This window comes from Corvus brachyrhynchos, unplaced genomic scaffold (genome assembly GCF_000691975.1).
Source record: "Corvus brachyrhynchos isolate BGI_N302 unplaced genomic scaffold, ASM69197v1 scaffold142, whole genome shotgun sequence".
NCBI lineage: Eukaryota > Metazoa > Chordata > Aves > Passeriformes > Corvidae > Corvus > Corvus brachyrhynchos.
Genome location: NW_008237226.1, coordinates 10877403 through 10902507, shown reverse-complemented (window position 1 = coordinate 10902507; position 25105 = coordinate 10877403). Strand labels below are relative to the sequence as shown.

The following is a 25105-nucleotide window of genomic DNA, read 5'->3' as shown; positions in this document are numbered from 1 at the left end:
GGTGTTCTTTTAAGTTCTTCTATTTTAAACTACCTGATGGTAAACTTTCAGAATCCCAAAGGAGCTTCCTTTATGATCACTTGAATTTTTCAACAGCTGAAATTTTGGCACTGTGAATATCAGAAATAAGTTAACTCTGGTAACACAGCAGTTGTTAGCTGCACTGTGAATGGAGAAACTGGTGTTTTATGGGGTACTTGGGAGTCCTGAGCTGTGGCCATGCAGCAGCAGCAAGCTCTGCTCCTCCAGCTCCAGCAGCACCTGCCAGCAGCAGCACGTAGGGGTGTGGGGGCAGCTCCAACATGTCACCCTCACTGGCATTTCAGGCTTTGGGGCACCGAGGGAGCAACAGCAACAAAGTTCAGCTTTCTTTCTAAAAATACTCTGATACCTTGAATGCTGCACTTATACTACTAGAATTTTAGCAGGAAGCATTGGATTATAAAGTTTGTGGGACAGGCACATATAGCCAAAATTAGAAGTGCTGAGGAAATCCCACTTAAATTCTAACTGTCTCAGTGTTGTAACTTGCACCTTGAGGCACTCAATGGTGGGCACGTTAAAGTAGCCCAAAGTAACCCCATTTGGACTCTTTTCTAGACAATGAAAACTGTTTTAATTATTACATGTCTATTTTGCTTTGGAATGAGTCACAGTACTGGGGTTTTGGTTTTTTTTTTTGGTTTTTTTTTTTTTTTTTGTTTGTTTGTTTTTTTTTTGTTGGTTTGGTTTTGTTTCGTAGTGTGTTTTTTGTTGTATTTTTTAAGCCTTCAAAGACTGTGTGCATCTAAAGCACTACAGCCAGCAGTAGATATTAAATACCCTACAAGACTAACCTTAGTATTGTCAGTACCCAGTCCCTAGCACTTCATAATGGGCATTCTGCAACATAGTTAATCACTTGCAAATGGAAGCTGTAAAAGATAATAAGGTTCAAACCTTTTCATTTAAAACAAAAAGAAGCCCTACTAAAGCTTCCAAATTTCTTCCAAACTTTAGGAAAATTTTAGTCCATATCAATGTCTGAACTAATATCTGACCTTCCCTTTAGCTACCTGAACTAATCCATCAGCCTGACAATTTAGAACTATGACTTGCAGCTGTTTGATTATGGAAGGGACATTGGTAGGGCTTTAAAGGGGGATAAGTGAGGCAGTGAAAATGAGATTCAGTAATGCTCCTGTATTTTAAGGTATTTTGCATAGGGTAGGAAGGAGCTGAGACTTTTCCTTGCTTCCCCCACGCCAGGCAGCAGTGGGGGGAATATGGGAGCTCCCTGGGCTGCTGCCCACTCAGTGCTCCTGTGGAGGCAGGTAGCTGAGGGTCATTTGCCAAATACCTCCTGTGGCTGCAATGCCAGAGTGGGGAGTTCACCAGGACCCAGTTAAACTCAGGTATCAATTAATACCAGCTGCTTTACTCTGCAGGGTGGACAGGACCAACTAGGAACTCCAAAATCTGTAATAGGGAAATACATTAGAGAGAACAGTTCTGTACTGGCAGGGGGATAGGCTGCAAGCTGTAACAAATCTTTTCCATCTCTAGTTTCTACATATATAATTTATATAAGGCACTGAAAACTAAAATTGTAGCAAACTTTGGTCACTATCCACAAGAGACAGATTTGATCCAGTGACCCAAAGGCGAAAGGTTCTGTATTCTATTAGCAACCCCCTATAAATGCAGTCCCTCACCGAGGTTTTTATATCGATAACTAAATACCACTAACCTTTACAAGCTATGTGGTAACATTTTCAGTCTCCTAATTCTGAGTCATTTCCCATTCAAAGGGAAATTTGAGTTTGTCTTAAAGATAAAAATGGAATTTCTCCAACATTTTGTTGTTAGATATTTAGGAATTCAATTATTTTAGAAAGAGGGGGAAAGAAAAGCAGGTTGGATTATGACTGTGTGCTTGGAGTCTCTAAGAGGCATTGCCCTAGGAGAACACATTAGGCACCACTCCCACACTACTTTTTTCACACTCCCCTGTGACTGTTTGTGAAAGAAAAATCTTCTCTTCCCCCTTACGAGCAATTTTACATCTTCTACTCTATTTCCCACTGGAATGTCCCTTGGAATTCCAACCGGCATCCAGAAGTTGAGTCTTGGTCTTGATACTAGTGAAACTTGTAAGCAAGATAAAAGTATTTCCACACATATTATTTTGAGCATGCACAAAAATGTGTACAGACTAAGAAAATAGAGTTCTATTTAATTTCTATTAAATGTAAAAATATGGAAATAACCAAAGATAAGTTACATAAAATAGCAGTTGGAGGTCAGTATTCATGTCAGAGGTGGTCTTGTTCTATTTTTTTTTTTTCCTTTTTTCCTTTACCTACAAGCCAAACACCACTAAGCCAGAAACCACCAACCAGTACAGTCTCACAGTAACAAGATATTAATAGCCCATGGAAAAATCAACATATAATTTTATATTATGGTACTTACTACAGTCTCTGTATTTTTTTTAGTTCTGACCTAACTGTAACATTAGAAAAGGCAGTGGGGTGACATGCAAAAACCGTGTGCTCATTTTAATTTCTCGTATATTCAAAATACTGTTGGTAATTTTTCATATTATATGTTTTTAAGGAACTCTCACTTCATTCTTTTGTTACAGAAGCATAGGAATTTTACATACAAATTTTAGTGTTGTTGCTTCTTGCTTATACAAATCTATCAACCTTTAATACACAGAGAACTTTATAATAATCCTCAGTCTATAAAGTTGACTTTTTTGGGGGATAGTGACACATCAACTTCAGTCTATGGGCCTGCTGTCCCCACCATCAGTTATACAGGCTCCTCTCACACATGAACTCTTCTGCTGTTGTTTTTGCATACTGAAGTAAACAAATGCTTTCGTTAGATTGCAGAGAATGTGTTTGCATCACCTGCATGGACCTCCGAGGAAGTGACCCACACACTTACAGGCAAGTAGGTGTCTTCAAAATAGAGGCTTAAAGCATTTCAGTGCTTTTACTTAAATTTACTTCACAGAGGTTCCTGTCTGTTGTGATGGTCAATGACCTGAACTGGGTTGAAGCACACTTAATGCCTAATTTCTCCATATGTACACATGCTTTATTGTTCCCTGCCACGTTGTTTACCTTTGTCCCTTTTTGCACACATTCTTTTCAGCATCAGTGATTTCGAATCATTTATTGCTATAGTTCCTAATTCTTTTTATGTCTCCTAATCTTCATACATGGGCCACATATTTTGTTTGTTTGTTTAAATTATATTGATTAATCTCTTGATGTCAAAAATGCCAAATCCAGCAACAGGAAGAGAATTTTCTGGTTAACTTGAAAATACCTTAATCTGCATTTGCCTGGCCTGATCTCCTTGTAGAGGTGTGCAAACTGCTTAGCCAACTTTCAATCAGTGTCTCTCAGCCTTTTCTCCTTGGAAGGAGTGACGTTGGTTCAAAAGTGCAAAGCTTTTCCCTGATTTCAGGAGTGTTAAAATAGCAGAAAAAAACATGAAGCAAAAGAGAAGGAATAGAGACACAGCTCCTCCAACACTCTCCCTCTAGCAATAAAAAGCGAGCTTGAAAGGAAGAATCCACTGAGCAGGCAGGATTTAGAGGATAAGATGTTATACATATAACACCACTCTCACAGGCAAGCCAAGAGCTGCACTCAGCATGCAAAGGTAACGCTTTAGGTCAAGGCAGAAACGTCAGAACTTTCCAAGAATTCTGGATAGTCCAAGTGAAGCCATGGAGCCCAAGGTAATGTGAATGTCGACTGGGGCTGAATTGCAGGCTTGTTCCTAGGACTCCATGGGTTTTAAGGATGTTTTGCTGCTGTTTGTATTCTGATCTTAAAACGAGATTAGACACTTGGGAAAACACTGTGTTAATCTGCTCCACAGTGATTCATGCTGGTCACCAGACTGGAGCGAAGTCCTGATGAAAAGCTTTAAAACTAGGCAACAATATTGGAAGCAGAGCCAAACCAGCAGTGTTATTTCTAAGGCTGAGGGCTCCATTCCAAAACTACTGTCTCCTTTTCTCAAGCAGCTTAGTCTTCAAAAGAGGTTCATTTAATACTAAAAATTACCATGATTTGGGGGTCAATAAATCTTATTTTTTAAGTGATAGACCACAAAGTGCCCCATGAATTGATCTACTTCATGTTGCCATGGAGTTTGTCATCTCCTTTTTTTTTTTTTCCACATACCCGAGTACTTCATTCTGCACTCTCCTTGAAACTTGGAGGATTTGGGTTTCTCCCTCTCTCAAGATAGTTATCATTGGCCAGTGCATCAAACAACTTGTCTAGTGAACTCCAGCCACAGAAGAAATACACCACCTACCAAACCAAAGGCACCCTCTTCAAATCACAGTCCCTTTTGGCAGCCAGTTCCTCTCATACCATTATACCCAGAGCAAATTATAAATCTTTTGCTTTGGACACGACTCGCTACCTCAAGTGCATAAAACCAGCTATTACAATGATTTTAGTAAAATGAGCAACTGCTAGAAAGGGATTGTGCTGTAGGTATAACACATTTCACAGAAATAGTTTCATATAGCTTCATCTTTTGTTTTTCAACATTCAAAAGCTTCCCTCTAGCAAGCTTGAAGCCATCTTTTTTGTATCTGCTGATGTCTTTTTTTCTGTTTCTCTATCTTTGCTTTTTTTTCTTTCTTGATAATTTGTTGGTGTTGGTTTAGGGTTTTTTCATGGTTTTGTTTGTTTGTTTTTCCTGTGTGGTCTTTGACATTCCTGGTGAGCTAAGAAACATGCCTTACCATTGCAGGAAACATCACCACATGGTTCTATGTAGAGGAAGAACCTCTACAGGTTGTAGACCGCCACTGCTGTCTTAGGGAAAAAGTAGATTTGAAAATGCCAGACAAAACTATTATCTATTGAGAACAAAATCTCACTGAATTGTCATAGAGCTTTCTTTAATCCTGAATAGTGTTGTCTTCAGATTATGTTAAAAGGAATTCTTGATACTATTGAAAGTGGGGGGAAGTAGTAACTCCTTCTAACAACTCCTTGCTATAAACTGCCTGAAGACCGATGCACAGAAGGGTACCTTCTTTTTTTTCTCTTTATTGAAAATAAAACTGACTTCTACTTCACTGGTATATGCTCAGTTTGAAACATGTTTTGAACTGCATTGCTCCATAGAATACATTACAGTTGAGAGTGTGATAAAGTCTGTAACATGGTAGATTGTTCTAATCCAAATCCTAGTTTAGTATAGAAACAGAAGTTTCAGCAAGGCAGTTAACATTATAATCCAAATGCAGTGACTTTGGATTATGTGACCAGAGCTTTCACAGCAGCTGTCAAAAGGAACCCAAGTGTCCTTGCAGACATGAAGGCAGCTTCACAACAAAGGCATATGTGGCTGTTCGTCCCCTCCATCACCGTTTGCGCTGCTCCAAAATGCTTGCTCTTACATGCTTGCCTCAGTTATACATGTGAGTGAGAGAGGAGAGAGGACTTTATAAATCCGTGGTTTCCAGGGCTGTACAAAGCTGCATAGGTTACTTTCCACTTTCTGAATCTGGCTCACATCCATTTGACTACTCACACACTTTGTACTGTGCTGCCTTTCTAGTTACATGGGGTAAGGTATTTTTTTCCTGCTCCATGTCAGATCCAGCTAGCAAGAATTCCTTTGCTACAGGTCAAGAATGAAACATCATTAAATCATAATTTCTTTTCCACAAGCATGGCAGGTATAACCAAGCTGCTTTCCTCCTAAGTCTCCCAGCCCTGAGAAAGGGAAGAGACTAGCCCCACAGTACTGCATTTCTTGGGTCACTATTTGTCAGAAGGAGAGAACAAAGGTCCCTTGAAACAACTTTTGCATTGCTTTTGAAGTGAGAGAGATAAAAAAGTTCACACCGTATGCTTTTATAGTCAGACTGAGCAGGGAACTTGTCCCTACTCAGGCAGCATATGCATCAACAGAGTGTTTTTACTGCAGCAAGCCCCAGATTCTAGTCTTAAGATAAGCTGCTTTCTTGTCTTGCCTGCTTTTGTATGCTCTAGCTAAAGTTCTTGGAGCTCATGCTTAGCCAAAAATACAGTGGAGAACTTTTTCCCTTCCTAAGCAGGTTTGCTCAAACATGTTCACTGACAAATTTGAGAAACTGTAGGAAACTGGTGAAAAAGAAGCAATTCACATAAATGTCCTGTCTAAATGAAATGTAAAAGCACCAGATTTGCAGAGGAAATCAAATTCTGAAAAAGTAATTACACTTGTTTAGATTAAATGCAAGACAGCATTTTAATAAATAAGCAAAACCTTTGGCTAGCATCTTACCTCTCAGCCTTTCTCTTATTTCATGTTTAAAATTAGTTGTATTTTCTCCATAGATCCATAATCCCCAATAAATTAACCTGTCCAAACAGCACATGTACAGAATAAAACCGAGTCTTTGATTTTGATTACTTTGCTTATGGTTGCAATTTAGGTAGCCTTGTTTCCAGCCATTGCTGTTTCTGTGGGCTTGAGCACCCTTAAACTACAGAGAAAATCTCAGTTCTTACATGGATCTAGTTAGGTTGTTGGCTGCAAACAGATAAACATATCTCTTTTTTGTTGACAAATCACTTAAAAACATAATTTCACAAATATGGTGCTGTGTTTATGGTATATTGCTACTCTTTTGTAGGGAGCATGGAGTTGCGCTGTGTAAACTGGAAGAAATTACTTGTGAGTGGGAGTGGTTTTATTTGTAAGTGCAATTCTCAAACATTCAATAGAACTACAGGAAATATTACATTAACTGAACTGTTGCACAGAGACAGCAAAACTGATACTGTTAAGGGCATGGAATTTCTTGAAATCCCACAAATCAACAATTTCACTTCTGTCTCTTATGAAATATATTTGATATAACAAAAATAGCTTATTAGCAAAAATACCTTCCTCACTGATCTAGTGCTAGATAGACACTAAATAGACTTAATATGACACTAAAACTTTGTTAAACTTTACTAGCAGTTCTTTGCATTAAAACAGAAGAAGTGATGCTAAAAAAATGAGCTGTGATAGAATTTGAAATGGAAATTAAGAAGAGCATCCTTCCAAGGCAAGGAGTCTCACCTTCCCTGCTTCCAGGGCACCTTTGACAGGAGTACAGAAGTACATGACTAATGTGATAAAGATTAGATAAAAAACCCACATTGGGATCTGTGGGAGATCAAGATTAAAATAGATGAAAAATGAAGGTTTGTAATATTTCAAATTTGGATTTTTAAACCAAAAAGTAATTCTTACTTTTGATTTGACTATGGGTAGTGCATTGTCGCACTAACAAATGACAAACTGATTTTGAAGACAAGTTTTAGTATAGCCATTTAAAAAAATCTTTAAGTATATCACACAACACATGTATTAGAGTTATAGCACATATAGAGAAAATGTGTTACAAGTCATTGAAATGAATCTTAACAAAGCAAGATGCTTGTTGACACAGGCACAAACAAAAATGTATCTGAAGGTGCTATTACTCCACTTCCATACCCTCATGCTCTCATGCATGCAATTTAGAAGCATAAATGTAACTTTGGAGGAGCTGTTTTTCAAGTAGTCTGGAGCCTCTGGATTTCTGGAAATCAGGCTTTTAAAAACGTGGGATTCTTTCCACACATCCTTCTGGAAAGTTCATTCTTCCTAATTCAAAAACCACAGCAGCCAGTGCCTTATGGATATGCATGACAGTGCTTCTCTCTCTCTCTCCTCCTCACAGTTTGTCATTTTTGGACTTGAATAGTGCAGCTTACTCTTGCCTGACTCCTCAGTGTGATATTTTTCTCCCTGCCCAGTCTTTCCAGAATCACACTACTGAAGCCAATACAGTATCTTTTTTTTGGGAGGGGAGGAGATAGGGGTAAGGGGAATGTTCTCCACAAACTCCAACCTATTAAGTTTTTCTTGGACTTCCTCTGGTTTCTTTTAAGTAGAGCTGTCATCAACACTTGCTAAGTTACAACACCCTAAAGACTCACACAGTGAGTTATAATACGATTTTTCTAGAAATGCAAAGACACATGCACTGCTTGTGCACATCTTCATGCACACACCTAAATATCTATGGGTATCTACACAAAATTCATCAAAATGTATAATAGTGAAGGCAATTCCTGTACAATGTTCTTTCTGAAGTTCTTTGGTTGAGAAGCATATAAATATATTAACTGTTACTTGAGACTGGAGTATATGCCCACACCTGTTAAGTAAGTGGGAAGTAGTGTCATCTAGTGGTTAGCTCAAAGCTAAAGGGGACAGGAGATGTAATTCAGCACATAGTAAGCAACATTTTTGATTCTTGCATTGCTGTACTGTGCACCTTAGAGGAAATAAGTGTTACCTATTATATCTCACTGATTTAGCTAGAAAACGGAGAAAAGTAAAGCCAGTTGGAGAACCATACACTGAAACTTCAGAAATAAGTAAACTGTTAAGATGTACATTTTCCTTATGCATCCCATGCCATCCCATCCATGTTTCCCTCTGATGATGCAGACTTCCTCAGAGCATATTCATAGACCATTCTCTTCCCTATAGTTCAAAAAATACTGTGGCAGGAGGCTGGCACACTACAGTATAAAAAGGCAGATTAATTTCATGTTGAAACATACTAACTGAAGTTCATTCAGTTTCTAAACATATAAGAGTAGGCCAGTCTTTCTGTGTCTAGTAATACCTTATAAGATGGAATTTGTTTAAAAGATGGTTCTTATTCTTTCCTCTTCTGACAACATGATTTTTAGAAATAATATCCTCATATAGTCTTAAATACTCTTTAGCATCACTTCTGGATGCCCGAGTCTTGAGTACTTGCTTACAAGTGAAGGAAGTGGTGGTGTTAAGCATATACTTAAGGCTAAGTGTGTGATTAATTTCTCTGTAGATTTGGGTTTTATAATATGAATGGAGTACTGTATCTGCTCTTAAATATTTGTCAAAAGACCTAAAGGTGTAATTTGCAGATATTTCTTATATAAAAATAACTGTAGATTGTTAACATAAAAGCTAACTTATACCTGGCTGAAACATTACTGGTGTAAGTATTTGCTATGGAATCTTAAATAGTTTCACCCATAGCAGTTTCATCTATTGAGATGAAAGAAACAAAATTCTACTGGAACTGTTGAATGAAGGGCTAACCATATTAGAAAGGAGCAGTTATAAACAGGACTTTTCCAGCTGCCCTTGCTAATAGGCAATTCTAAAATAACAGTGATGTGTGTCTTAAGTTTCTGCTAACAAAGCTGATTTCTGACCAGAAGGCTAGAGTATTCTTTTTCATCTATTAAGTCCTGAAAGTGACAGTTCTTCTTCATATCCCTAATATTTCCTTTTCAGCTCACCAAGGCCAAAATGTCATCTTTTCTTGTAAAACAAAAAATCAAAGCCAAATGGTTAAAATGCAAAGTTTTGGTTAAACAAACAGTCAGTATTTCAGTGGTTTTATCTGCAGCCTGCAGAGCAACTAAACAAAGCCAAGATATTGTCCATCTCTTTGACAGACAAAGAGCCTCAGAGGTCCAGAATGACATGCCCGGGGCTGGCACGTGATTAGAGTAATTAAATTAAATAGCAGGAAACATGTTTTCCATATGCCATTGCCTGGCCACACACAAACTGTAACAGTAAATCTTTTATATTACATTGGTTCAGGGAAATGTATAACCATTCTAAAAATCCATGATGCCCACAAAAATAAAGGGGGTATAGTAGCATATTCAACAGGCTCCCCAGCTTTGGTTATTGGTCTAAAGTGCCAAACAAGTTCATTCCTTATTTATTTATTATTAAAGGTGCAGCTCAAAGTGCCCTGAACATGTGAACGTTCTGAATACGTTATTGGATTTACAGTGGAGGGTAGTGCTGATGCTCCAAATCAGGGGGAAAAAAAGTCCTCTCAGTAAAGTGAAGAGAAACATTTTATCTTCCATATTGAGATCCTAACATATTCCTGTCAGTCTTTTACAACAGTTAGACACTCCAAGCATGTATTAAAAAGGAATTTTTGTTTCAGTTCTATTTTCCACAGCTGTATGAATTCAAATTTCTTTGTTTTCATGACCAGTTATTAGAAAAGCCAGCATGTTTATCCATGCCATCATATGACAGTCATAAGAATTGCTAGTCTGTGGGATCATCTGTCATCCTTTAATTTACTTGTCACTACAATATTAAGATCAACCAGAACACCTGCTAATCTATTTCTGACTCATCTTTCAGTGATTGATGATGCCAAATCAAATCTCTGGTATTTCTGTTGTGTAATGATTTTTTTCAATAGGGAAAAGGCTGAAAATCAGTTTGGAAGAAGCTGTTAATCAATGAGGACACTTATTTAAATGCTCAATCCTTGGGATTTTTAGGAGATGACATACAAGAACACTTTCTATAAATGAGAAACAAAACTCTGAAGACTGCAAAATGCTCTTAACATGAAGATCATTAAGAATTCAGAGAAAACCATTGCAGCACATGAAAAGATGTCCATTGAAAGTAAATTAAAAATGAAACTCACCCATTTCTGATGAAATATATATTGGATATTTTCATAAGCTATTTAGATATTCCATCTTCACTTTGTCTATCTCCTTGACTCAGAAAGCTCAGAGATGAAACAATGGTAACTTTAGTGTTTCTGATTTCAGATCCACCACTAAGCTACAGTATTAAGTTTATTAATTGATTCTATCCAATTAAATCAAAATAAAAGCTTCCAGCTGGAAAAATAAATGTCAATTTATATTTGAAAAGTAGTGTAAAATGATGAAACATTGATACTCTTGGCTCAATCTTTAGCAGTTATGGTGTTTCTCAAGTTATTGAAGTGAGATTCAAGATGTAGCCAATAAAGAGAATTATGAATCGAGACTTTTTTCTTCTATTCCTTTGAATGCTTTCTTTAGTAACTAATCTCCATTGTTTGATCAGGAAAACTTGTGTTTAACAGTGAATCTAATTAAAGGAGACAACAATGACAGGGCAGCAAAGACTAACAACTCATTTTGGTAGTAGCTGAGAGCGCTCTTTTTTTTTAACCTTTCTTTCTCTCTGAACTCTTCTATTCCCTGAAAGGATTGGTGCACTTCAACTTAAATTATTTAGCCTGAATTTTCTATACAGTGGATTAAACCAGTCAGTTAAAAGGCAAAGAAGTTAATCCCTTGTACCATGCTGTCATTTGAAAACAAGGACAATGGAAAAAGCACTTTGTAGCAGGTAGAAATCTGGAGCCTCTGGCTGAAGTAATGTCATCATTCTCAGGAGAGGACAGAGTTGCTCTTTGAGACAAGGAGGGCTCTCAAACCCAGCTAACAGGTGTCTGTAAGATGTTCACTAGTGCTGCTTCACCTCCTCTATCTCCCCTCAGCATCCCTCACCATGGCATCCCACAGCAGTGCCTGAGAGAGGAGGACACCCCTCCATCTGCCCCCCTTGCTCCACAACTGGCCTTTGGCCTCCAGCCACTGTGCTTTCCCTGCCAGAAGCCAACCCCACCAGGGCTTGGCTGAGCACATGTGTGAACCAGTGGTAACTAAAGGCTCATGACCCTTCCCATGAGGATCTCTTACATCTTTTGATTGTCAGAAATGGGACAAATCTGAAGAACTTACCCTGGCTGGTACACCAGGGGACACCTACAGGGATAGGCATGGGAGGGAGAAGGGGCTAGGGAAGCTTCTGGGTATGAGTTTATTACTCAAAGGGAAAAACACTGTGGTAGCTTTGGGTATAATTGTTCTGATTTTGCAGCTCTGCTTTTCACCTTTTGGTGCTTTCCCAGCATTACCCGTTTCAGGTACACAAGGTTTATGCTGTGAGGAGCCTCCATCCCTGTGAACCACCACAGCTGCTTCAGTGGCATAGAGGAGATATGGCCTACAGAGAGAACTTTGTAGCATTTCCTTGCTCTTATAATGCTATCCTGTACTTTGACCTATGGCAACACAGGAAATCCAGTCCTGTGGCTTCTGACAACATTAAAGAAATTCAGTTTTGCCCTTGGCGATGTCCTTGGTGAACTCAGACCAAAGGGCTCTGACAGGTTTTTTTTTTTTCTCTTCTAGTTCTTATTCCTCGTACCAAAGAACTGCTGTAAGCCTTGAGGACCTCCTCCAGCCCAGCACTTCTCAGGAGCTATGGAACACAGGGATTGAGCACAGCACCAGTAATGACTGCCAGTTGTTCACTGCTGATGCCACAGCACTGTGACAGAGATCTGTGGAGAAGGCAGTGCCTGAGGAGTGAGTCTGGTTTCTAATAGGAGCCAAGTTGTGAGACTACTTTCCAGCTTCTCCTTTTGCACAGACTATCTCTGCGGTGCAGTCAGCTGCCTGGCTTAAAATCTCCTTGTTTTGTTTGGCCCAAGCTCTTAGTTCCATGGGTGAGCTTTATAACACAGAACAAAATACATATACATATATATATATATACACACATATACATATATATATATGGGTCCTTCTTGATATCAATTTCTGTTTCATTTACAGGATTCTGCAGGTTTAATGCAACTGATCTCAGTGGAATTGTGTCCCTGCTTTCCAAATTGCCAAATCCTCCTCCATTTATAAACCCCTCACCAGAAGTCTTTTCAATACTTAGCATAAGTATTAAAGCAGAAGAAAGAAAAAAATAGGAAATGCCAGAAAATGTTTGATGCATGGCAACTTCTTATTCATGAAGTGCCCTTTCTTGTGATTTCTGAAGCTGAAGCAATCATGCAGTAGACACAGTAGAGCTGATCCTGATAAGACAGCTTAGTAAAGATCTTGGTGAAGATCCTGATCCTGGTAAAGGGCTTCAAAACTTTTTCTTATCTAATGTACCTCACCCACTCTAAGTACCTGTCCATAAGTTCGTATTCAGCCTTTTGTGATGACCTAAATGTGCAGTTGGCCATGTCAGTAAGATAGAGAAACAAACACTGACTTCTATCACTGACCAGCCAAGTTCACAGAACCCTTTCAGACTTAAATGATCTACTCACTCAAGGTCTCTATGATCGGGTACTCATGACCAAAATTATGAAGGGAACTGTGTTGTGGAACACAGTTTCAGTCGTGTCCACCTGCATCTCACCTTAACAACAGCAGCTTCACGAATGCTGTGCTCCTGTGGGTATGGCATCCCACCAGGCTAAACCCACTGCCTCTTCTCTGACCCAGTGCGTTCCATGCCAACTGATTTCACAGCCTGAAAGCATTTTGAAAGCCATTAAAAGAAGAACTTGAAAATTAAAATGACTTAATGGGCTTTGAGTCATTTTCTTTCATTAGAAGATGGAGGGAAAGGGCCAGAGAGGTGAAAAAAAGGATTACTTCTTTTACAGGAGGGTCCAAGCTACTATTAACAGTGACATATAATGGCATCTAACTTGAAAGCAGTCAATGAGCTTGGGAAAATGAGCCTGCCTGGTTAATGCATTATCCATCAGCACGGGTAAGTAACAGTCCCCATGCTCATTCTCAGCCTCTTGCTGCGGGAACAGATCTTGCTCCTGTTCCTTTTCTCTTGCTGGTCCTGAGGTGCCTGTGTTTGTGTTCTCAGAGCCTGCCTGAGAAGGGATGGAGATTGTTATGAGAAAATCAGTCACACAGCACAACGGGTAATTCTGTGCATATTTTAACTGAGTAATTAGCATCCTTAGTGAGACCAAACTACCTGCAGAAAGGGCCAAATCAGAGCTATGGATGTGAGGTGTCCCTGGACTAAATCTGGGGTGATGGCACCTGTATTCAGCATTCCCATTTTCATTTCTGTCAGAAATAGTACAAGAGAAGATTTGAAGCTCACTGTATAAAGCCAGTAGCTCCAGAAAACTGAAATCTATGCAGAAACTTATGGGAAACTATGAGAAAAGACCTCTACAAATTTAGGTAAGTGGTGAAAGCCAAGAAGTTCTAGAAAGCAAGGAAGATGTCAAGAGATATGCTGTTGGGCTTGGGTGCCTTTGATACCCTAAGACAAGGTGTCAAAATGGCTGAGAAATGAGGGAAACCAGATCACCACCTGTCCCTGTGTGGAGTCAGGTAGCTGAGTGATGTAGTTGTGGTCTCTGATGTGTAGTAGCTCTTCAGCTTTTATTTTCAGTAGAGCAAGATCTAGGAGAACAAGCCTTAGAAGCAGCTGGTCTCAGTAGTTGTCCCTCTGCACACAGCAGGAGAGTGTTTCCCAGTAGTGCTTCTACCCTGTGCTCTTTCTGGGTCTGTTCAATAACAGAGATCTGCTTTAAAAATCTGCAGGCTGACACCTAAAAACTATCACACTGATCTTATTGATGGGAACAAAAGGAAAAGACTAAGGAAGGAGTGCGAGACTGAATCCTCCATGCTGTACTAGCTGTTTTAGAGAGAACTTGAGCTAAGCCTTCTTAAGCCCTTGACGTTGCTGCATTGCTGCAGTCTCATAGCTGTAATTTTCACAAGCCCCTTTGCTGAGGAAATACAGGCAGTTTGAACAGAAACACCTTCTTGGTCTCCTGGGGATCCAAGGGTCACGGGCCAGGACATGAGAGGAGACAGATTATGCACTGCTTTCTGCATTAGAGCACCTATGTCTCCAAGGCATTAGGGCTGAGCTGCACTTCCAGGACATTAAACAACGGAGCTTTATGAAGACTTAGCCAGCAATATACTGAGGAGTGCATTAACTCACTCTCATATTTTAAAGGAAGGAGAAAAATGAAAACTTGTCTAACAGGGAGAAAGACCTTCAGAGGTCAAAACAGAATTCTTTCCAAAATGAAGCATTTAATGAAGTAGCTTTCCAAGAACACATAATCCTCTTCAATGACAATATTAATGAAACTCTGTGCTGTAGGATACAGGAAATGATAAATTGCCCAAAGGCATGAAAGTAATATCATCGAACTGTCAAAATGTGCACTGATAATTACTGGGATCTGGACTCGGAGGCTTTTGATTCACACTAGTTATGTAGCCCTGATTAAGGAATTTTGCCTACTGTTGCCCCAGTGGTTTCCTGACTCTCTGCTTTCTCTCACAAATGGGAGCAATAACAAAAGTATCGAGGTGTTATAGCCTAAGAATTTGAAAGAGGAAAAGAAGCATAAAATCTCTTGGACCTAAAAATAGAGCAGTGTCAACATTATTCCATGCGGGTACCAATAAAGTGAAATAATTTTGTTATATTGTAATGCTACACAGGCAGACAATTCAGTAAATTAGTTTTATGATACAATAAGTGTTATTGCCTTCTGTAACTGGAAGTTTACAAAAGGAGACAAAAATAATAAATAACTAATAACTAATAACTAATAACTAATAAATATTGGCAATTATTAAGGTTAAGAGATTTGAGGCTTTCCGAAAAAAAAAAGGATAATTTTCCCATCCAGCTGGAGATGGGAAAGTATAGTTACTTGGGAAAGAATAATTACTTGTAATTATTCACATTATTATGCACTTTCACGTAGAATTAGTGTAAAAAAAGAGAATTATTCTTCCTGCAACATAGTTTTTAAAGACCACAGTTAGAAACTTGATAGAAATGAAGAGGCCCTTAAGAATAATGCTGAGAACAAGCAGGCTAAATCTTCAGAGGCTTCCCTGCATGTAGATAGATGAAAAATTTTCACAAAACAAATCCAGATACACAGCACTCCACCTCCTTGCTCCATCCACACTATGTCTGGTCCCAGAAATCATAGAGCCAGCTTGTGTTGTATAGGGGCTCTATTGGGACTGTGCAGTCTCAGACTTGAGGAAGGGCAGGAAGGTGCAAGGTTAGCGTCTCTTACTGGCTGCAAAGTAAAAGGAAACAGCTAAGGCAGCCTACAAAAAATGAGATGAATTGAGCTAAGACTGCAGTGTCAATCTAATTTAGGAGGGAGGAGAGGGGAGGGCATGTTTATTTGTAAGTCTGACATTGTTCAAAACTTACATTTCCATTTATCCTGCCTTTCACAGCACTTCTAAAGGCCAAAAATGCTGTTACCATCCTGGAAGGATCAAGTGTACAGAGGGATGCTTTTAACATCATATCCTCCAAACCATCTCCCTTGTATTTCAGGGCTATGTACCTCTAAGAGTCAACACAGTTACTTCCAGACAGCTATGGAAAATAAAGTAAAACAAATGCAACAAAGACTCCACAGCCACATTCAAAACATTCGGTTAATTAAGGCACTGGATCACTTACAAGTAAGTATCTCGTCTGTCAAAACAACCCTAGTCTAAGGCCCCCATGTATCACAGCAAATCACACTGCTGAATGATTTCAAGTTACTAAGGGGACTCCTTTAACTCTCAGCTGCTGGTTAAATAATCCTTGGGTGACTGCAGCAGATGTGTGTGCCCACAGGTAGCCAGGGAAGTTGTTCTGTACAGGCTAGATGAGTTATGGGCCACAGTCAAAACAAGCAGGAGTGTGACACTCGAGCTCAGCAAATGGGGGCCAGAAACTGGTACATTCCTAAAGGATGCACCTTCCAAAGCCAGGGTGTGTGTGTGAGTGAGAGCATGGCTGAGGAACCCAGCTTTTCTGCTGGCTAGGCAGTTTGAGCTAATCCTATTTTTAACCTTTAAATCTTAATCCAAGTTAGGCTGAATCAGAAGAGAAAAAGAAGAGGAAAAAAAACCAAATGCAAAGCACAAAGTCGATCAAATAGAGCAGTAAAATTCCACAAAAATGACTTGTATTATTGCTCTACCCCAGTGAAGATAATTTCATCCAGGATGCTCTTCTTCTGTTTGCCTAACCAGTAATTCAGCAGATGGTGTTCTAAACTATATTCTTCCACAGAGAAATGAGGTACAGAAGCTCCATTACCACCCAGATGATGGGAACTGCATAAGGAAATCAGAAACTAAACAAATAAATCAAAATCAAACAAACATTTCTTAAGTGGATAAGTAGGACATGCTGCTAGCAGGACAGAATACAATAAGGAAATTAACTCAGCTTAGCTGATTTTGGCTGCAAATTGTGAAGTGTTCATAAGGGGGAGAAATAAGTAAACACTTTTAGATTGCTGTTTGGGACAAATGTTTATAGATTTTTACCTCAGAATTCCAGTGAAGATAAAAACAGGGTATGGTTGGCTTAAGTAACATGGAGAAAGTCTTAGTGATCTTGATGATAATGAAGATGGAATAAAGATAGTGCACAAATGAGTGGTGGTAGTGTCTGAAGTGCTCCTGCTCTGCTGAGGCATTCAGCTTTTAATCCTATTTTGTTAATGCCAGAAGATGAAAAAAAGGCTAATGTTACAGTATCTACATTCCAGTAATGTCTGTCTGAGTATGTAAATATTATGAAGGATTTTCCTTCATTTATTAGCAATTACTTTTAAATTGGCAGCTATCAGTGATACTGGCTTTACCTTTTGGAAAACAGGACGGAATAAACATCTCCAGTTCAAAAAAAAAATAGATGCACATCAGCCTGGGAAAAGAAATAAGGCTTGTGAATTGTATTAAATTATGATTATTTCCTTCATGAAATGATGACCCTTCATGATGCAGGGTAAATAATTTAGAAAAATCTAGGTGCAGTCTCCAACACGGGAATGTTGTAAATTGAAAACATTATGGCTGCTCTTCTAATTCTACCACAGGTATTTAAACAAAAGGAAACTCAATAAAATTCCTGTTATGAAAACATGATTTACTTAAAGACACAGGATTCTAAATATACTATAAACAATGAGGCAAGAAGTACAATGTTATACTGTTAAAGCTTGTTTTAAGCTTTCCTCTGCTAAAGCTTGACCTTTTATCTATTTTGGGGGGTTGTATTATTGATGAAACATTAGGTTGCTGCTATATCAGTGAAAATAATTGAATTTGATTTACAGAACTATTTATTCTTACCTACTTATGTTGTTGAAACATAAGATTTTATTTTAGTTAAAGTTATACTAGAATCAAAGCTGCTTAGAGCCTTTGGAAATGAAATGAACAGTTATAAGAACTAGAACGCAGTAGTTTTTCGAACTCTTTTGGTAGTAATAATTCATGTATTGTAGCAACAGGAATTGTTATGCAGTACAAGGTGTTTCTCTCTGCAGATCCTAAGCAAAGTTCAGGAAATGTCACGCAGTATTTAACATCTTCATGGAAGTTCTCTACATTGGGACTTCGCTGTCTCATGCCAAGTTCATGGACTCCCTCTCCCCCAGCATATTTACAGGTGGACTCTAGTTTTGTAAAGGCCTTGATGAATATCAAAGTGGTCAGTACAAGCACATTTTCAGATCAGGGGTCTAGGCAGGTTTTAGAAATATCAGGAAATTATTACTGCTCATCTGAATTTTGGATAATTAGAAGCTGAGGAACCGGGATTTGCTTTTACCTTTCCTATGTGGTATGATCACATGTTCAAGACAGATGCCATGATGGGAAAATGAGCATGCATCAATACTATTCCACATTCACTAAAACTTATAATGGCTGATGTAGGATAAAACAAAGAGACCAAAAAGAAAGACTTTGTGTAATTATTGTAAGAATAGTGTAATAAAAACCTTGCTCCCAAAAGTTTAAATTGTTTCAACGATGTGTATCAGACATATCTGGTTATTATACAAAGCAAAAAAACCACTAAGTTACCAACTTTACACAAAGTCAAATATCTGGAAGGGGATCTTTTAAAAAAAAAACTTTATTTGAGAAAGGAAGAGACTTATATCAGAAGGCAAAAAAAGGGAACATACAAACAGAATATATTTACAACACAAAACAAGAGATCACCTCTAAGGGTGTAAATTATAATAAATACAGTAGATTTAAAATGTAAGAGACAATAATCAATTAGAAATGTGGTTGTTTAAACCCAGTTTTCCTTTTCACTGGTTCCAGGTAGTTTCTCTTATTTTAATTTTATCCAAATTTGAAAGATTCTGAAATGAAAGTATACTAATGTATTGGGGTTTCTCACCTGAATGACATTATAAAAATATCTTTTGTCTTCTCTGAATACGTCTTTGAAATGATATTGTACAAAATTCTTCTCAACTGCAGATTTTTCCACAAATGTATTTTAAAAGATGCACTATCCCTCTTTGATGAGGCTAAAGTCAGATTTGAAAGAAAATCAAAAATATACAGAATGGGAAACACATATAATTTCATTTTTATAGCCTTCACTTTTTGAATGTATATGTAATTTTTTTCATCCAGGATGGAGAAAAAATTCTGTTCAAATATGAAGCACACATTAAAATCACTTGTGTTTTTCTCAATTAAATCTTTTTCTATCTATTGAGGCCTTTCATGTTAACAGCAGCTATTTAGTCATTCTTTTTTAGACCTTCTAGGAAAACGGATAATGTATCTTTAGAAGTTGCAAAATTTTAGAAGAGATTGAATAGTATTAGAACATAATGTAAACAACACATGCTAGTAACATATTTTAGAACAATTTCTACATTTGGCAAAACAACTATCTCTTTTGAAACCGGATACTGCACCTTAAAATACCTCAGCTTTAGAAATATAAATATTTTTAATAGAAAAAAAACCTGACAAGGAGTCCAGGTCAGTTTGGGATTATCCATATTAAAGGGGATCTTAATACAATGAATCTTTAACTAGCTTAACAAAAGTAAACCTATAAAACAAGGTAAACATATCAAAAGGGAATATGAAGGAAATGTTTCACTGGAAAGCTTCCTTAACAATTTCCCTACTCGCTTTGTTATTTTCTTTGACAATAAATCAATTCATAGAGTGCCTTTAAAAACAGAGGGAGCGCTGCCCCGTCCCCCCTGCCCCGCATTCCTCAGCACATGAATCACTTGGGCTTCCTGTTTCCATAAGGCATTTCCTGCCCCCCCTCCCAAAATCACTTTTCTGCAGGAGAACAGCAGGGACCTGACAAAATATCGACTTAAATAAACAGGGCCTTGCACTGCACCCAGCCTTGTTCTGCCGACTGTAAGGGATGGACCGGGATGCAGCTCGCGGGCTGCACACACGGCTGCGCCTTTCAGCTCTGGCTAAAGCACCCAGGCAAGCTGAACCTGCCTTTTGTCAAGGTGGCATTCCATGCACAGTTGTTATTTTAGGATTTGTCCATGAGACTCCATGGTAAAGGTTATGTGATATTGTACAATTAGTCTTCATTTAAAAAAAAACAAGCAAGTGATTGGATATCAGATGATAACAATAACAGTTCTGTGCTTTTCGTGCAATGTCCTAGTAACTGACTGGAACCTAACGCTGCATTTTGCTTCTCACCAGTACTTGCATCTGCTGCATTTAAGGATGTCTCTGCAGACATTGTCATCAAATAAGACAGAATGAAAAATTAACCAAGCAGTGCAAAAAAGAAAACAATGCAATTTTAAAACAGTGCTTTGCCTTGCCTCTTTATATCCACCTTGTACTTTTCTCTAAATTAAACTTTATACACCAGCCTGGGACCACTAAGATAGCAGTCAGTACCTGTCTACTGGGGAAAAAAATACCCTAACATTAACAGTGTTCAAGACTACAGTATGATACAATATATACAGACAGCTGAAAGCAGAAGTCAGAGGATTCAAAATCAGAAAAGTGTTTCATCAATCAGGTCTGGAAACTAATTCCATCAATTGCTGATCTCAACAGGCTAGGTGATACGAGTTCTCTTTCACTAGAACTAAGTGATGTAAGGTATTTCTTGGCTAACACAACGTCTATCAGCTATTATGCAAAGATTTATGTAGAATAATTGACTGCAACAGATATTTTCTCAATTAGTGGCCATAAGGATGAGCTTCACTATGTTTTCAAGTGTACATACAACACTTCTCCATTTGTTAAATTCTTCGAATGGTCAATCAGGATTTCCTAGCTCAGTGAACCAAAACACAGTTGCTTATCAAAGCCTAGAAAATGCATGTCATGTTCAGATAATAACCTTAATTACAAATCCTGGAGCTAAATCTTTGCCTATTACCTGTTGCATAAAAGCAGCTTGCTCCCCAGATTCCATTTGCTGGGTTTGAACATCCTCATCACTGTCCAGTGGCTCCTCTTTGACTTTCACAGCCCCCACCTGCAGTCCTATTCTGTCATCCACACCAGCACTGCTGCTCTCAGCCCTAACGCTGGCACCGCTGGCAGGAGCTTGCTCTTCCTGCATCGAGTGATCTCCATGAAGCTCTTCTTCAGATTCCTCCAGGTGACTGTCAGGCTGCTTGAGCTGCTCAATGGACTTAGAAAGCATCTGGAAAGAGAAGAGGGGAACAAGTACTGACTCCTTTCACTGATGCCAAACACCAAGTACGAGATCTGCATGGATGAAATCAGAGTGCCCACAGCAAACCCATGTAGTCGTGCGCCATCAAAACACCGATGTACAAGGGAAAAAGAACAAAAGTCCCTAAGCAAAAGGCCACTTTTTATTCTGCAGTAGAAAATACCATATACCTATATAGAGTGCTATAAAATAACAATAAACTAAAAATAAGGCAGGATAATGAAAAACATGACACAGCTATTAGACCGTTACAGCTGGTAAACAAGAGAAATTAGTCTTCCTTCATGCTCTTCAAACATGAATGCAGAAATGCCATCTTACAGTTAATTTTCCACAACACAGAATAATAAAGGAACAGTAAAATATAAGCAAACTATTAAGCTATAATATTTTGTTATAAGCAAATTAGAGAATTTTCACAAAAACATCTCTATCAATTAAAGCATGAAGGCACTGAAAGCCAACAAAGAAGAAGTGACAAAGAACTGATGTCAGTCCCCTATCCCCTGGCACAAGGATACTACAAGCTTGTCTGTCCATGACTGGAAAGACTACAGCCTTTGTGGTGCATTGTACAGGTATCCCAGCTCCAGCAAAGATGATCTAATAACAGAGCTACCCAGGCAACACCAGTTCTAGCCCAGTAACTGCTGTTGTAAAGCTCTGCAGTGGTGCCAGATGCCTGAGCGTTGCAATCATGTGCAGTTTGTGTTTTGCTATTTCAGATGAAGCCAATGCATTCCAAAATACTCCAAACATAGCCAAAAACCGAAACTGAAAAAATTCCCCACTTTGTTAAAAGAGGCACAAATCAGACATGTGAGTAAGACGTTGCAGGGTCAAGTGAGTAACTATCATTTATCCAACTGGCCTGCTTGATTTCAAGTAAATACTGTTTTGTATCATCGAAGTCAAATATCCTGAGAGGGGAAAAACACCTTTTACCATTACTCTTACGTACTCTCTTCTTCCCAGATACCTCCCCTCAACCATCAATCATGTCTTTCAAACTGAGTTTTAGCTAGTGTTATGTACTCAGTTACCGAGTATATGGATGGCTTCAGGATGTCTGTTATTGTCACAAACCACGGACCATCCAGTTTCATTCAGCCTGCTAATGCATACAGAAAAATGCCGGGTTGTCAAGTAAACTGTGATCAAGAAGCTGCAGCTGGATTTAGAAAATCCTATGAAGTCAAAAAGCAGAGTTGAAAGACAAATTTCTACAGTTCCAGTTGATACTTTGATGCATATGCCTCACATCAGTGGAGAAACAAATTCCTCAGAGGAAGACTGTCTGGCTATTCTCACAGCAAACCTTCATTTTTGAGGTGTAATGGGAGTTTAATGGCTTACTAAAAAGAAACAAATAAAAAATCCCTCTTCATTACTTTAGTAACTGCAAATCACAACATGAATATCCTGTATGCTGCAGGTGGCATGCCCTAAACTGGGCAATCCTTACTACTTCAAATAATGTGGAGAGTCTCCTTTTATTACGCAGCATCTGAAAAATTTCTCAGATCAAACCTATAAATCTTTTCCAGTTGTTTCTCAGGGGGATGACACTGACCAAGAAGTACTAAAGCTAACTGCGTGTAATCAGCTCAGGTACACTCCTTTCACTTATTATTCTCCTTATTCTTATTACTAATTAGTTAGCCATTTGTGGGGAGCCTTCTCCACTCCTCAAGCAGGAAGAGAAAGGCAGGTAAGGCTGCATGGCTGGCTGCTAGTGAGCAAATACAAGTTGAAACATCTGAGGCTGATCCATCTGTAAACCATTCCCTGTGCCAGTTACTTGACACCAGGTGGGTTTTCTGGAGGGGAAGCCAAGAGAAAATGAGTGCATGCCTACAGCAAGGTTAAGAGACATATTTAGCTCATTACTGCTCTCCTTTCTTTTATGCTTTTTCACTTTTATGTCCGGCTCTGTCTTCTTTACACTGCTGTATGGGTACAGATCTGCTGCTGAGCTTTCTGAGGGAACACATGATGGACTGCAGTATAGCATCTATACATGGATCACCTTCGAACACTTCTTGCATGCAATCAGTGGAGAGAACAACCACACGTAGGGCGGCTGCAGAGACTCAGAGTGGTATTTGTGTGCATTTCAACTTGCAGTGTTCCTGTTTTGGAGCCGGCTCCCATGCCGTGGAACTCAGTAGGTGATTTGCTCCAGATTTCAGCAACAGGAGGAGATAAGCAAATTAAATTTTCTAAAACCCTGTAAAATGAAAGTCTTTATATATTTGCTCAATAGACTTTACAAAGTGTATTTATTTTATCTTCTTTACGGCAAAGCTTTATTAAGAACACCCTTTCCACTGTGACTTTAACTAAGCCTCAGGCAAGGGGCTATGAGGCACTACAGTCATGTCCTCTCATACGATGGAGCATGATCAAACTGCGTGGATGGAATGGGGGGGACATGACCCAAAACCTGAAAATCCCTTCTGCTGCTCAGACTGCTAAGCCACAGCTGACTGTTTTCTCTGTATCACCACAATGCTTTCATATATGTTGAAGTTTTTTTTAAGGACAGTTTGGCCCCAACCTATTCCAGTAATTATAGTAATATCATTACTGGGCAGTTCTCCTAAGTCAGAAACATCTCATTTTAAATTATATCTCCTGGTAGTAGAACTGTATCTGGAGAGATGTGAAGATAGCAGTTTAGAGTTGGTATTTCTATCTTCTCTATCTAAAGATGGATTACACAGCAGAAAGTGTTCTGAATGAAACACTGCTCAAGTCTTTTCATTGCACAGCTAGATACTTCTGCTTACGCTTAATGTTCAAACCTTCCACTTTAAACCCCCATTTACCTTTCTTTTCCCTGAATTTATTTCTAGGTCACATGCAGGACTTTCTCCTAATTTTAATGCATCTTTTTTTATTTTGAAAAAGTGATTGCTTAATCTGAGGTTTAGTAGGACTATGTTTAAAAACAATAACAAGCCCATAGTTTATTACCCTAATAAATTATGGGTTGCACATATTGGTTATATTTAACCTGTATACTTTACTGCTATCACCTATTCCAATTTAAGTGGTCACTAAAAAACTGCCTTCATGCTAATGTAACCTATATTTTTTTTGCTTTTGTTTTCAGGAAATTAAGATATAAGGGATATGCATGAGTCAAAGTAAATAGTGTCAGCAGGAGAAGAAGTATTTACAGATATCACCTCCATTGTATAACTGCAAGAGTCCAATCAAAAAAAAAAGACATCAAACATATCCTAACCTGCTTGGTTGTACAGAAAAATGGATGGTTAAATAATCTGGGCACTGCAACTGACCATTTTATAAGTCCTTCAGATGCAGCCCCTATCTTTTTAAATAAGATGTCCTTACAAAGAGACAAAACCACAAAGTCCTGCAACAGCCAACCAATATGCTTCTATCCTTAATTAATTGTTCATTTTAAATACATGGCAGTCACTTCTAAGAACTCATGTATGTTCTTACAGAACACTTTTTCCCCTTCTCCCCTATGGCAGTAAGATTACTTTACCAGCTCTGTGTGTTGTGTGTACATTGTTAGCTGCATTGAAAACAATGTGGTGCCTGCTTCCTGTTGTCTCTGTTACTCACGTAGTACAGTATTTCTAAGGGATGTATTTGTCTTTCAAAATCATTCTCCTGCATTACGGCTTAAACATTAGTTCTCAACAAAGGAGAAAATGCTCTGGGCATTTCCCAGTTCCAAACAGGCATCAGTTGCTTTAGTTTTGTCCAAATAATCACCTGCTATAGGCAATATTTGAAGGAATATCTCTCACCTTCAGAAGATGCTAGTCAGATTTGTAAGCTGCAAAACCAAAACTTCAGTGTAATATGTTCAATGAAGCTACATTGATATACTGCTGCTGAA

At 38.6% G+C, this 25105-nt stretch overlaps 1 protein-coding gene across 4 annotated transcripts in view; it reads right to left on the bottom strand.

Annotated features, from left to right (window-relative positions):
• HDAC9 (histone deacetylase 9) overlaps positions 1–25105 on the bottom strand; it is a 278578-nt gene that overhangs the window by 168633 nt on the left and 84840 nt on the right. For 3 of the 4 annotated variants that reach the window (XM_017729379.1, XM_008629962.2, XM_017729380.1), the window contains exon 11: positions 18621–21189. In XM_017729379.1, coding sequence (XP_017584868.1) covers positions 20869–21189 — 321 coding nt within the window. In that variant the 3' untranslated portion in view covers positions 18621–20868. Of the gene's footprint in view, positions 1–18620; positions 21190–25105 lie in introns of those variants that run through there. The other variant, XM_008629959.2, reaches the window with a different exon arrangement.